Source organism: Mustela putorius, unplaced genomic scaffold (genome assembly GCF_011764305.1).
Source record: "Mustela putorius furo isolate JIRA1106 unplaced genomic scaffold, ASM1176430v1.1 tig00003987_pilon_pilon_pilon, whole genome shotgun sequence".
Lineage (NCBI taxonomy): Eukaryota > Metazoa > Chordata > Mammalia > Carnivora > Mustelidae > Mustela > Mustela putorius.
The window spans coordinates 4,305,906-4,320,040 of record NW_025422126.1 but is presented as its reverse complement, the minus strand read 5'-3'; the positions used below and the strand labels follow the sequence as shown (position 1 = coordinate 4,320,040).

The window sequence follows — 14,135 nt, the reverse complement described above, 5'->3', positions numbered from 1 at the left end:
GAAATCTGATAGAAAGAACAGGGCCTTATAAAGCCTCTTCCAAAAGCAGAGCTGGAATTTCTAGTGATCTGATTCTTTTTTTTTTTTTTTTTTTTTTTCTGTCATATGATACTGCCTTTAGTGAAATAAGGACACAAAGGCCAATACGCCAAATGTCTAAGATTGGACTGCAGAGACTGATAGCTCAGAAAGGAGCCCTGCCCGGGGCATGGTAGCCTTGAATTCTGAGCCCAGCTCTGCACGGATTTGCTGTGCAGTTTTGGGAAGGTCCCTGGCCCCGTCCAGCTCCAGGTTCTTCATTTGAAACACAGAGAGTTGAATGCAAGTCTCTAATGTCCTTAAGGCATAGCGTTCCCAAATCCTCATTCTGTAACCTTCGGACTTAGGTAGAAATCCATCCACAAGTACCAGGCCTCCAGTGAGGGAGCAGAGTCTGAGTTCCTGTGGGCAACATCAATGAGGTTTTTTTGTATCCAGCCCAACAGCTTCTTTTACTTAGATGCAGAGTAATAAATCCTCAAATTTTGTGTAACCCAAGGTAGCCCAGGCTCCAGGCCCAGGGGAATTTCTGATCCTCAGTGGTATGGACAGGACCACCAGTTAGTTATAGAAAATCCTCTAAAAGGATTTGCTCGTGAAAGTCTCACTGAAATACTCAGAGACTTGGAAAACCAGCACCAGAATGGCCTAAAATATCTAGTCCAAGTGAGGGTATTCCTTGAGACAAGAATTTACCTGGCTCACTGACAGAGCCCAGGCTAGGGGCCTAGGCAGTTTCTGCAGCCTCCTGACCCAGATGGAAACCTTGAGAACCAATGTAGTTGGAGGAAGGAGCACTGAGTCCTGAGTCCTGGCGAGCAGTTGCACTCTCTTCGCCATCTATCTGTCATCTCATCTGTGAAATGTTTGTGTTGGGCTTAATGGTCTCTAACGTCTCCTCTAGTTCTAAGTTCTGCTTCTCCCTTCTCAAACCGTCCAGACCAATGAGCAGGGCTTTCTTCTGCAGCCTTGTCTTTTTGGCTGCCAAGGGCATTTTGGCTGCTGATTTGTATGCTGAGCATGTGTGCATCTCATTTTAAAACATGAAGAAAGGGAAACATTCTCAGACAAAGTTATTCTTAGATGTGGAAACCAAATTCTCCTGCAGTCTCTTGAAGCTTTTTGATTTTCCTCAGAGAGAGAAAACCTCAACACTTTGTAAGATGGTGTCCTTGTGGCATAGAGGGTGTAGTGCAGGTTTACCCTGGGGATAAAAACTCCAGAGCACATTCTTGGGGAGCATGAGGGAAAGATGCCAGTATCTTGGCTTGTTCACTTTAAAGTATTATGAAGTCATGGCATTTTAAACCATATAGGTTTAGAATCTTAGAATCCTGGAGCCTGTGTCCCAAGTTGGGTCGCATCATGGAAGTCCTAGTTGAACCTCACGACTGTAGTCTTGCAGACCAGTCTCTTGCTTGCACATCCCCAGGACAGGAAGCTTACTATGTCTCTACACACAAAGAAAGAAAAGAGTAATAGCTCACTTTTATGAAGTGCTTTTAATGTGCCAGGCACTATCTGAAGGGCTTTGCAATTATTCATTAATGTGCTTATCAGAGTAACCCTCTGAAGTAGGTACTGTTGTGATTCCCATTTTACAGATGACGAGACTGCTATAGTCTGTAGCTATTAGATAGCAGGGCTGGGGTTCGGACCAGGCAGTGTGGCTCTGAACTACTCATAGCCATTACAGAGTGCTGTATAATTTTCAGAGCAGGCATTTTAGGATTCAGGGGTGTCCTGCCCTTCTGCATAGAAAAGAGATTCTCTCCACCCTAGCAAGACTCCTCATACCTTATTCCTCAAATCAGAAGTTGGCAAGCTTTCCCTATAGAGGACCAAATAATAAGTATTGGAGGTTTCTCGGGCCATATGGTGTCTGTTGTAACTACCATTGCAGCAGGAAAGCAGCTATAGTTGATAAGTAAATGAACAGCATGACCATGTCACAGTAAAACTTTACTTCCCAAAATAAGTTGTGATTACAAAAAAAAAAAAAAAATTGTAGTTTGCATGTTTTATTTATTTACTTATTTAAGTTTACTTATTTTTAGTAATCTCTACACCCCATGTGAGGTTCAAACCCGTGACCCTAAGTCAAGAGTCACATGCCTTTCCAGCCAAGCAAGCCAGGCACCCCTGTAGTTTGTGTGCTTTAAATGTTAATAGCATGATTAAAAGATTTGGTAATAAATAAATTTGGAAAAAGCCTCCTGCATATCCCTATCTTGGTGATCCATAGTTCATCCTGTCATTTAAAATTTCTCATTTAAACCTATTTATCTCTATTCTACATTGCTGCTACTCTTCACTCCAAGGTGAAGGAGCCCTCAGTTGTCTCCTTTTAGGTGTCACAAGCCTAAACTTCCTCTTTTCCCCCACAGTATCTGCTTCACCTGCTCTGTGTATCGTAATTAGCACCACAGTCCAGAAACTTGGAGGACCCTGCTCCATACTTCTCTTTCTCAGCAGACTCATACCTCCACATCTAGTTAGTTTCTAGTTCTTCAAAGTGCCACCTTCTCATGCATGTATTCCACTCCATCCTCATTGCTACTTATTTCCCAAGCACATGTGACCATAAAACTAGCTTCCCATGGAACAAACTATGGATCTGACAGGGGAAGATTAAATGACAGGATTCCAAGGAAGAGGACAGGACACCTTTTGGTGGTGCCTTTTGTAACCATCAAATAGCAGCTCTCCTTGCTGAGTACCTTATCATGGGCAGGGCGGGGGTGGGTGGGGAATGCCAAGCCAGTGCTGTGGAATGAGAGATTTGTGACCCTGTGGCAGCTTGCCATAGGTAGAAGAGACTCAGGATCTTTAGAAAAATGGGATTTTAGTTCAGGAAGAGATCTTCATTCTTAGCCTTCTGTTTTAACAGTCTAGGGAGCTAAGACCCAGAGACTTGACTTGGCAGTAGTCACTGCAAATTGGAAGAAAGCCTAAACTGAAACCTAGATCTATTCTCTCCCAAGAAAGCACCTCTCTTCACCCTGCCTCCAAGTCCCTTATTGCAGAATCAGTACCATGTTGCTGACAAAGGCCTTGGTGAGCATCCCATAGGTAAAAGAGCTGAGTTGAGGCCAGGAGAAGCCCAGTGATTTGCCAGGCAGACTGAGCCAGAATGAGCTGGCACAGGGAAGAAGCTCCAGCAACACCCCTTTCGAGATCAGAAGCCAAGGTCTCCTGGCACTGGCACTTCAACTCAGAAAATAGTAGTTCCTAAAAACACTTGCCCTTTCTGAGTAAGAGAGTTGGGGGTCACTTGATGATCATCTAGTTTCCATAGCATCATTTCATTTTGTGTTCTGAAAGTACGTGGTCTTGTTCCTTCTTATGTTTCATGTTCCTTATGTTCAGGTTCTTATGTTTCTTCTTATGTTTCAGGTTTTTCCTGCTAATGTAGGATCTGACTATTTTCCAAAAGATTCAAAGGCAGCACAGTTTTATTGAATGGCTGATTGTGAACTCCCTGGGGCTAAGTTCTAGGTTGATGTGAAGTTTTATGACCCCTGACCTTAGGTGTTGAGGCTGGAGGTAGTCCTTCCCTACCCAAAGCTGGCTCTGTAGGGCAGTTTTTTAGCATCTCAGAAGATGAAGCTCTCTGAATGGTGTCTTCTGTGGGCTTTTTGCCTTAAAATTGTCAGGGAAGAAGAGGAACGTGGTAGGAGAAGTCCAAAAAGAGAGAGAGATAAGGAAAAAATGAAAGAGAGAGTAAGGGGGAAAACAAGAAAACCAGAAACAGAGGACACCCTGGGCCGCTGAGGGAGGCTTGAGAAAGCAGGAAGACGGATTGTGGTAGGGAGCGAGTGGGCGGAGGCTCTCCCTCTGTCTGTGCACACATGCCCATCTCCTGGTACACAGACAGAATCCCAGACCATCCATGCTGCAGCGGTCCCTTAAGAGATCATCTGGTTCCGGCCTTTTATTTTATAGATCATACCCCTGAGAACCAGAGAAATAAAAGATGCCAGAATCACTCATGCAGCCCTGTGCACCAGGACTGAGGGAGCTGCCTCTGGGCCCAGGGCTTTCTGGGTGGAGCCTTGTTCTCTGTCCTCATCTGTGTTTCCAGCCTGGAAAGCCCCTCCTTGTCTGGGGAGTCGTGACTGGGACCTGCTGTCTTACAACAATGCTGTTCTGTCAACTAATTGGAAGTCTCTCTTATTGCCTTGGTACAGGATATACTGCGGGAACACCATACAAGGTCCCACCGACCCAGAGTAATACTGCTCCACCCCCCTACTCCCCATCACCCAACCCCTATCAGACGGCCATGTATCCAATCAGAAGTGCCTACCCCCAGCAGAATCTGTATGCCCAGGTAGGTGCATCTGGAAGCCTGGGCCCACCTCAGGAGGAGGAGCCACCGCCGTGGGTGGGGTGGGGGTGGCTGAGTAAGAGAGGGAAGGCAAGTTCATGGCTCTGGCCAGTTGTTACTATGATATCATGGAAACAATAGCCCTGTAGTCTACACACTCTCTCACCCCACCTCAGCTCCTGGAGGGGTTACATATGAAGTCATTTAGATTAACAGAGCCTAGAATGTCAGAGGAACAAGGGCCCCTGGAGATCATCTAGCTCAATTCCTTTTTATACAAGTGGGGAAGCTGAGACCCAGAGAGGAGAGTTACTTGTCCAAGGTCACATAGGAGGAGCTATTAGTTGAGTAAGGATGAGACCCAAAGTGTCTGGGCTTCTCTCCCTAACCCCCACATCTACCCTTCCTTGATAAAGTCCATGATCTAAACAGGGAGGAGGTAAGGGCTCAGGCTCTATTACCAGTTCACTGTGTGATCTTGAGTAAGTTACTCTCTCTCTCTCTCTGTGCCTCCATGTCCCCATCTGGGCTCCTTCAAAGTGTATACTCTGAGGGGATGCTATGATAGGGACTATGTGAGTCCAGTATGCACATGGCACAGTTTTCTGGGGTCACCATTCTTTGTGAGGTTTCAAGTAGTGAGGAGAACACTTTAGAAAACAGCTACGTTGTAGAGTAGAATGGGAAACTTTTGAAAGATAAGACAACAGGCCTGAGATGGATTTTTCTTGTTTGTGGTAAGCTGCTTTGCACTATGTTCTCAGACCTCTGGGATTATAAACCCATATTCTGCGGCCCCTGTCAGAAGTTAGTAGAGGCATTTGAGAAGCTCGGGATTAAGACGATCCAGGGGCCTGTATCTACTCCCCACAAAGGTCAGTAGGACTGTGGGCTGTGGCAGCAGGAAGCAGCCATGTGATCTAGGCAGTGGGAAGTCACTTCAGACCTCTGTCTCCATCCTTACCTCTTTGCCTAGGGAAATAGTAAGAGACATCTGAGGAAATGCTTTGAATTTGTGACAGTTTCCAATAGGTGAGATGGCAGGACTCACACCAGTGTGACCGTCCTACTAGTAATGCTTCATGTGCATGCATACAGTGGTCTGAATTCACCAGCCCCATCCATATCTTTCCTCATGGGCTATATAGTTCCTGCCTTTATATTTTAGGCAGCTTGTAGAAGCACACTGCAATAAGATACATACATTTTAAAATATTAAAATCAGGGCTCTTATCCCATCAGATTATCATAACAGCCCTAGGAGCAAGGCAGGACAGGGTTGGAGCCTTATTTTTCATACGAGAAGCTGAGCCTGATACCGAACTGTCTGTAGTCATGTAGTAAGACAGACGCAGAGTCCCACTGGGGCCCATACTTTGAGTTCCTGGGACTGTGCTCCTCTGAGCCCATCTCATAGGGTCTGGGAAGAAAGGTCTCCCCTCCTTCCTCCTCTCTCCATATCTTACCCCACGTCTCCAAAAGCCTGTATGACCTCAGCCTTTTTTCCCCCAGGGAGCCTACTACACACAGCCGGTGTACGCTGCTCAGCCCCACGTCATCCACCACACCACGGTTGTCCAGCCCAACAGCATTCCCTCTGCCATCTACCCGGCGCCTGTTGCTGCCCCCAGGACCAATGGTGTGGCCATGGGCATGGTGGCCGGCACCACCATGGCAATGTCAGCAGGTGAGGGTAGCATCTGTTTCGCTGTCCCCCTTCTCCCGAAACTCATGACAGACCAGAGAACACCATCATGGAATCAAGTGTAGCATAGCATGAGAAATTGTTCTGGGAGCCCTGTCTACAGAGACGAGGAAGATTTCACTGAGAAGGACATATTGAGCTTGGTCTTACAGGGGTAACAGAAGCTAACCAGAGGAATGGAAGAGGGAAAAGCAGTGGAAAGAACATGAGCACAGTGTATTCACAGAATGGAAATGGTCCAAGGCCCTTAAAAAATAGGGGCAGCGGGAGCAGTCAGTAAAGCCACAGTGGAGAGACCCAAATTCCTTTAGGGAATAGGGGAGCTAGCAAAGGGGTTTAAGCAGGGGGGAGATGGGTTTGGTTTAAACACTCTCTGGCTGCAGGGTGGAGGTGTGGTCAGATGGTAGAGGCTAGAAGTAGGTAGTTCAGTGGGATGGCTATAGTTCAGAGGAAGGATGGTGGTATTTGGACTCTGGTTCCAGAAAGGAGGGCATGAGGCAATGTTATTTAGCAGGCAGGAGCTCAAGACCCTGTCCTGTAATTGATTGTAAGGCACGGAGTGCCCCTTCTCCATTTCTGGCTTACTTCAGAAATCACACCAGAGCCCTGTCCATCTGGAATCTTGTGGATTGGGTAGAAATACCCCAGGAATAGCAGGGAAGTCTCTGGATGTGCTGACATTCAGAAGAAGAGCATGAGATGTCAAGAGGGCCATGAATAACCTTTAGAGACCCAGCTTTTTTTTTTTTTTTAAGGTTTTTTATTTATTTGACACAGAGATAGAGTATAAGCAGGCAGAGGGAGAGGGAGAAGCAGGCTCTCTGCTGAGCTGTGAGCCCAATATGGGGCTTGATCCCAAGTCCCTGGGATCATGACCTGAGCCAAAGGCAGCAGCTTAACCAGCTGAGCCATCCAGGTGCCTTGAGACCCAGCCTTTAAACAATCACTTAAGGGAAGAGAGTACCAGGGGTCTAATGGATGGGAGGTGAGAGCTGGGATTTTATTCTGCCCCTAATGTAAGGGGTTGTTGAGGCCTCTTTCCCCAGATCAGGTCAGTAAGCTATTGATTATCTGCTTGGTGCCAGCCTTGTTCTGGTCCTGGGGACCAGTTATTGACAGATAAGAGCCCCGCCTTTAGCAACAGCAGGGCTAGGGGTAAATACAACCATATAAACCAACAGTTTCCACTCGGTAGAATAGGAGGAGCATACAAAGAAGAGTAAAAGGAAGCCACTGAAGACGGATGATTGACTCTGTCCTGGAGCATCAGCAAAACTTACCCTAAGGAGATGAAGCCTGGCAAGGTGGGAGGGGTGGGCAGCAGTTCATGAGCAGGTCGGGAGGTGGGGGCCCAGGTTGGGGAGCAGCTATATGAAAGGCCATGACTTCATCCTCATCATCCCAGTGCCCTGGGATGGCCTCATTGGGTTTACTCTTCTCTTTGGATACTCAGGTACCCTGCTGACTGCACCCCAGCACACCGCGATCGGGGCACACCCCGTCTCCATGCCAACATACAGGGCCCAAGGGACCCCTGCGTACAGCTATGTGCCCCCGCACTGGTAAAGCCTGCAGCCCATCCAAGTGAGTGGGGTCTGGGCTGGGAGAAGTAGGAGGGTGACCAAATACCAGGATTGCCCCTAGCAAAGCCCCTGGCCTGGTCTACAGCACAGGTGTCTGCAGGGGCCAGTGACAGTCACCAGCTGCTTTCCTGTTCCATGTTCAGTAATACCACTGTCAAGGACAGCTGTGACTTTGCATGTATTCTAGATAAACTTTACATATGTTATGTCATAATCCTTATTATGGTAGCTCTCTGAATGAGGATTTTTAGCTCTATTTTACAGATAAATACATAGTTCAACACACCTAAACTAGGAGGACTTCAGTCCTCTAGTACTCTAGTCTTAAGACTTCCTTTAACTCTGAGCCTCATTGTTCAGATGAAGCCTTAGCTTAATCAGAGAGAGACTTTGGGCCACTGCCCCTCACCCACCAGCTTCCTTCCAGACCGCACCCCACCCCCACCCTCACCACAGCTCCCAAGGCAGAGCCAGTGAACCTCAGGGCTCCAGGGATGTCACTGTTAAATCCTCTGCCCTCTCTCCTGATCTCCCCTGCCCTCCACCTCCTCCAGGAGCTCTTGGTACTGGATGAGAAGCAAGCAGCTCCACCAGGAAGGCACAAAGGGCTCCTTGTAGGGCACAGGATGGGATCCAGCGGCTTCCTGAAGTGGCCTCAGGAATATCATTGTCACTAATGGCTCTCCCCTTCCTTCCTCAGATCTGGAGTCACACATTGTATGCAACTACTCAAGTCTTACACAGGTGCTGGAGCAGTCCCCTAGCAGCACCACCTCTATTTGCAAGAAGAGACAACGGAAGTGCAAGGGTCACTTTATGCATCTTTAACGGTTTTGGTTTTATTTTTGGTTTTTGTAAAAGCTGCTTTTTCTAATCTCCTGCCTCTCCCCACTGTCCCCTTCTTAGCCGCTACCCTTCCAGGTCTATCTCCTCCTCTTGACCAGGCACATCCTCTTTGCTCTTCTCTCCTTCCCCAAGCATCTGGTCCCTGGGGACCCCAGTCTAGTGGCAGGCAGAGAGTGGGGTTTATTGCAATGGTTCAGCTGAAGGTGTGATTTCCTTTGACGAGCATAACACATGTGGCCCTCGGGTCCAGGGTAGAAACTCAGAGCTGTTGAGCAAGTTCATTTATTTTTCCTAAGCAAGATTATTTGAGGACATGGCCATGTCCTAATGCAAAGGAAAGTCTTCTGAGAACCATCGCAACAGACCAAGAACAGAACCACCTGATTAGGTAGGAGTGTTCATAGCAGCTTAATACCCCAGGTGAGAACCTGGGAAAACCAGATTCTTTCTTTGGGAGACCTTGAGGGAGGGTGGGGGGGGGGAACTGTGGGAGGGAAAGAGGGAAGAGAGGTGCTTGCCTGCTGGCTTTGGTTTTGTAAGGTCTCTGGCCAAATTGTCTGGGCCTGGACCCTCTGATTTGCACAGTGTTGTTAACTGACCTGGCACTTCCTCAAAAGGTAATTTTGACCTCAGACCTGCCAAGCAGCTGCAGGGAGATGGTATCTCAGCCTCCCAAAGCCTTGGAAGGCCAGGTGCCCTATGTAATCCAGACCTTGGCCCCTGAGCCCACGTGGACCCACTCTGATAAGATGCTTCCTCCTGATTAGAGTGGGAACCTGTGGCACTTCTCTCCCTACTCTCTGCCCTTCCCGGTGCCAGGGCTCACCAGTCTGTCCATAGGGCTCTTGGTTACCTTGTGCCATTCACGGCCAAAGTGAAGGAACCACATTCCAGGTGGGTGCTGGCAGCTCTGAAGGTCAGGATAGTGAAGGAAAAGCAATAGCAATAAACATTTCATAGACTCATGGAACTGAAGGGACCTTAGCAATCATCTCATCCATTCCCCTGTTTGATTGATGAGGAAGCTGAGGCCCAGAGAAGATGAAAGGACTTCCCTAGATCTTGCAGTAAATTAGCATTAAATGCAGCCTTCCTACCTAGGGGCATGTTACCCACAAAACTTTACCTAGGGATGGATTAGCTTCGTTTTGTAAAAATTAAGTCAGCAGCCCCCACACCTGGTGAACTCTGGAACAGTCTCTGGGCTTTGGTTTCTGCTCTTTTCCTCCATGGATTCCAAAGGAGGGGGTTGAAGACTGGGCAGAGGTCACATGGGGGCAGATGGCAGGAACAGAAATTGCAAATGAGGAAATAGCATTCGGAAATTCTGGGAAGACATCTGGAACTTTCATTCTATACCGGACTCCAGTCCTAGAAGGAGCAAGTGGGCTGGCTGAAAAGGAGAATCTATGCTTTTAGAACAGTAGCCCCTCATCCTGAGAAGAGAGGAGGACAAGGATGAGACCCAGGAAACAGGGGCTCTCATGGGAGAAGAGGAACTTCTGAGTCAGGAATCATGGCTAGTCTCAGCCTGGAGCCCACTGTCCCAGAACTGTCCCCTGTACCCGGCTTCTGGCTGGGCCAGCAGCCCCTTTGGGGATGGAGGGGTGCAGGAACATTTTATTGTACAAAATGGGATCATTGATAGCATTTGGGACTTCTAAATAACCCTTTTCATTTTAAATTCATGCATACTTGGACATACTCCTACCTATACCTCCCATGTCTCCCTTAAAGGAGGAAAAAAATTCAGGAAACTTGAGCCAGAAGGACCTCAGAGGCTGTCTGGCCATTCCCAGGAGGGCAGAGCCCATCAGCATCCAACTGAGAGCCAGGAATTGGGGGACCTACCTTCTTGGCCTTCCAGGAAACTGCAGGACCAGTAAGGAGAAACCTAGCTATTCTAAATGGTCTGTTCTAGGGTGCTGATGGGGTTTCATTTTAAAACAACAGTTTTCCAGTGTTAATCCATTTTTTGCAAATACCTCCTCCTACTCTTTGGTTTTGTAAGGGTGGGTGAAGGTTGTTCTAGATTATGTCATTTGTGTATGGAAAATGCCAAAATACTACTAATGATAATAATAGGAAACCTCTGTGTTTGTCAGGTGCACCATAGATTTCAGAGTGCTTCCCAGCATTTATTTTACTGGCCCTGAGAAAGAGGCGGGTCGGAGTTCTTGCACCCATTGAACAAATGAGGAAACTGCTTCTAGAAGGAAAGGGAACTTGTCAGTGTGAGCAGAATGCTAGTGTCTTAATAGGCTTCTCTGAACCCTGCTGCGTCTAGGTGAGCTGGCTAGAACCACAGAGAGGAGGTAAAAAGGAGACCTAGGAATGACCTAATTACTTTTGTTCTTTCTATACCAGTAAGTAAAAACTAACATCTAGTACCTCACAGTTCACAAAGCAATTTCACATCCATTCGTCTGGCTTAACCCTGTGAAATAGAGTATTCCTCCCATTTGATCCATGGGGACACGGAGACTTGGGAAAGCAAAGAGACTTGTTTATCAGTGTCACAGCCACCCGAATCCCAGTTTGTCCGCTTTCCCTCCAGTCAGATTCCACACAAAGGCTTGTGGACTGAAGCGTCTGTGCTCTGCACCCCCTCTTTGCCCTAGTATGTAATTCCAGATCAAAGACAGGCCCCGAGGCAAAAAGGTGCAGAAAAGCCGTGGTCTGGAAGATCCCAAGTCCAGCACCCCTTTCTCAGTATCTGTAGTAGACCCCCAGTTCTGCTGGCCTCCCCTGCTTGCTTTGACGGAGATCCACAAGCCTAGCCAAGCTTAGGGAGTCATCGCAAAGGGAGTTAGTCCAGGAGAGCAGGGGCAATAGTGTGCCTCGGGCAGGAGGAACATTCCTGGTAGGATCATAAGCATCTGCTGGGCAGCATCCGAAAGTACTGGATGGCCCAATGGCAAAGCTGGACAGAAGGTCAGCTGGAAAGGCTGTGTCACTGTAGGAAGGCCAGCAAGCCAGAGAGGACAAGGGGTGTGCCCACAAGACATAGCTACAAAGGTGGCAGCGGCATGCAAACGCCTCTCCGCTGTCTCCCCCACCCCAGCACCACAAGCTTGGTGGCTGGGGTTAGGGGCATTGGTGGTTCCAGTCAGTAGACTGTCCTCTTGGTTTTCCCAGCTTCTCCCTGACTCCCTCTCAACAGCCTAGGGCCCAGGAATCTGGAGTCTGGAGTGCCCCCAAGTGGTCAGAACATAACCTTGTTGCCACTTTATGAAAAAACGTAATGTTTTCTTCAGACAGGACAGTTGCTACAGCTCTTCTCTCTTGGCACTGACCCTAAAGTGTATATCCCCTTAGCTAAATATTGAACAAGGCCAAGTTCAATACCCATGGGTTCACCTATCCATAGGTTTTTTTTTTTTTTTTTTAATGTACAAAGTACTTTGACATGATTGCCAAATCCTCACTTTACACGTGGGAAAGACTAAGTCTCAGAAGGCTTAGGAGACTTGGGGCACCTGGCTGGCTCAGTTGGTAGAGCATGGGACTCTTGATCTCAGGGTCAGGAGTTAAAGCCCCACGTTGGGCCTAGAACTTACTTGGTGGTGGGGGGAGAAGGCTTAAGAGATTTGACAAAAGTCATACAGTTAAGAGAAGGAGCCCAAATTTGACCCTTCAAATTCTCTGCTCTTTCAGCTGGCATCTGTCACCTGCTGGGTCTCGGTGGCAGGCAGTGAAGAAGGGTTGAGCTGTCTGCCCCAAACAGAGGAAGACTCCCTAGAGATCTGGGGAGCTCAGTCCTCTCAGCTGAGATTTTTATGATGGGCAGGCCTTGAGGACCCTGGCAGCACCAGGAGGATGAAAATTGGCAACAAAAGGCCTAACTTGAACAAAACACTTTGGGGTAATAATGCCTAGGACTAAAGCCACATTCAAGGGTAGCTCCAGGTATCTGTCCATTGAAAGACCCTGTACACCCATGCTTTCTGACTCTGGAAAGCCTGCCCACTGTCCACATGCAGTGAGTTGGCACTCCCAGGGGACCTGGTATAGCCCTGAATGGCCAAAAGCACATCGGACTTCAATTCCTGGGCTTGCTTTTCCCACAAATGAGAACCAGGACCAAAGAGTTCTTACTCTATCTTAGCTCTTACCCCTGGCCACCCAAATTGTTCCAAGTTTGAGATTTACTACTTCCAGAGAGCTGGGGGCGGGGGGGGGCGTCCTTTGTTCTGAGTGGCATTCAGAAATGAATCACATGGAACATAAAAGTAGGGCAGGCCCCTTGGTCGCCAAGCCTGGGGCCCCGCATATCAGAATCCTTAGCTCTGCTCCATGGGCAGAGAAGGAAGGCCCGGAGGGCATGGGTCTTAATCTTTGTGTGGTTTTAGTTATAGCACTCTGGCTGGATTAATCACTTAGAGGTCACCGTTGCAGCTGAGTGAAGATACATGGAAGCTCTGCTTTTCCATCCTGTATTCTACCATGTCCCTACAGAGTATGCAGTCCCATCTGCTTGCCAAGCTTCAGAGAGGGGCAGGTCAGGCAGTCGAGCGGGCAGGTAGGAGACCATCTCCGTGCAGGTGCACAGCCCCAGGGGAATCCAGGCCCCTCCCAAAAGCAAGATCACAGCAAGGAAACCCAGCCAGGCTAACCATCGATTCCGTACCTGAGCGTCTTGAGTTCAGGCTCCCATGGGCGTGCCAGGCAGACTGTGGTCCTTCACCTGTGTTCCTGTCTCCTAGAAAACTTGTTCCTGAAGTTAAATATTACATGGTTCCAGGACCCAGCCTTCAAAATTCCTGCCTGGCAGGCCAGCTTCAACATTCCGTAGCCAAATTTGCCTGAGCCAGACTTGGGCCCCGTTCCCTCAGTTTTTCCCAATGGTTATTTTATATCTTGCATGCTGTTGAGTCCAGTCCAGTGGCCAAGGGAGGAACACAGGGGTTGGGACTGGCCGCCACAAAGCCAGAAAGGGAAACGAGAACCTTTGTTTTCCGAGGCTGTATCCATAGTCCCTGGGCATTCATGTTATGGTGGTGAGGCCCGATACCCATCCCAGCTCCTGAAGTGTGTACTCTCTTTCCTGAAGAGAACAGTTAGAACAGCTTTGCAGATAAGTACCAGCCCTTAGGAGTCAAATGGGTGAAACTTTGGGCCTGACCCCAGCAAGACCAGCATCTTGAGGTTCTAGCCTTCCTCCTCATGCCTGTGAGGCAGGGAAAGAGTGGGAATGCCCACAGACCATCTTCTCGGGCCAGCCAGAACACATGGCTCTGGGGGGGACTCCAGCTCCTCCTCCTTACCCAAGGGGAGGTAAGGCCAGGCCTCTAGCAACTTGGAAGTTGTCTATAATGACCTTTAAAGACCCAAGGGTCTGTCCCCATCTCCTGACTATTTCATCCCTATTTCATATCACATGACAGAGAAGCCTGTTCTCGTGGCATGTTAACATCCCTGTAAGAGCATTGTATATGATTTTGTATTTTTTAATTCATTTTAATCTACAGGTTGGAATCTAATTTTTAAATTTTATTGGAACTCACATTTTAAAAAAGAAAAACATTTAAAATAATAATAAACCTTTGACCGGTGTCTTCCAAGTAGTTTGATCAAAGAACAAAACACAGCCTGGAGTGTAAAGATTGGAAAGCCCCATGGCCTTGCCTTG

The 14,135-nt window shown here is 48.1% G+C and overlaps 1 protein-coding gene across 7 annotated transcripts in view; it reads left to right on the top strand.

The window, feature by feature from the left end:
- Window positions 1–14,061, top strand: part of FAM168A (family with sequence similarity 168 member A) — a 240,668-nt gene extending 226,607 nt beyond the window's left edge. For 6 of the 7 annotated variants that reach the window (XM_004768087.3, XM_004768086.3, XM_004768085.3 and 3 more), the window contains 4 exons: window positions 4,230–4,372; window positions 5,882–6,056; window positions 7,528–7,658; window positions 8,358–14,061. In XM_004768087.3, the coding sequence (XP_004768144.1) occupies window positions 4,230–4,372; window positions 5,882–6,056; window positions 7,528–7,640 (431 nt within the window). In that variant the 3' untranslated portion in view covers window positions 7,641–7,658; window positions 8,358–14,061. Of the gene's footprint in view, window positions 1–4,229; window positions 4,373–5,881; window positions 6,057–7,274; window positions 7,441–7,527; window positions 7,659–8,357 lie in introns of those variants that run through there. The other variant, XM_045071464.1, reaches the window with a different exon arrangement.
- The last annotated feature ends 74 nt before the right edge of the window (window positions 14,062–14,135 follow it).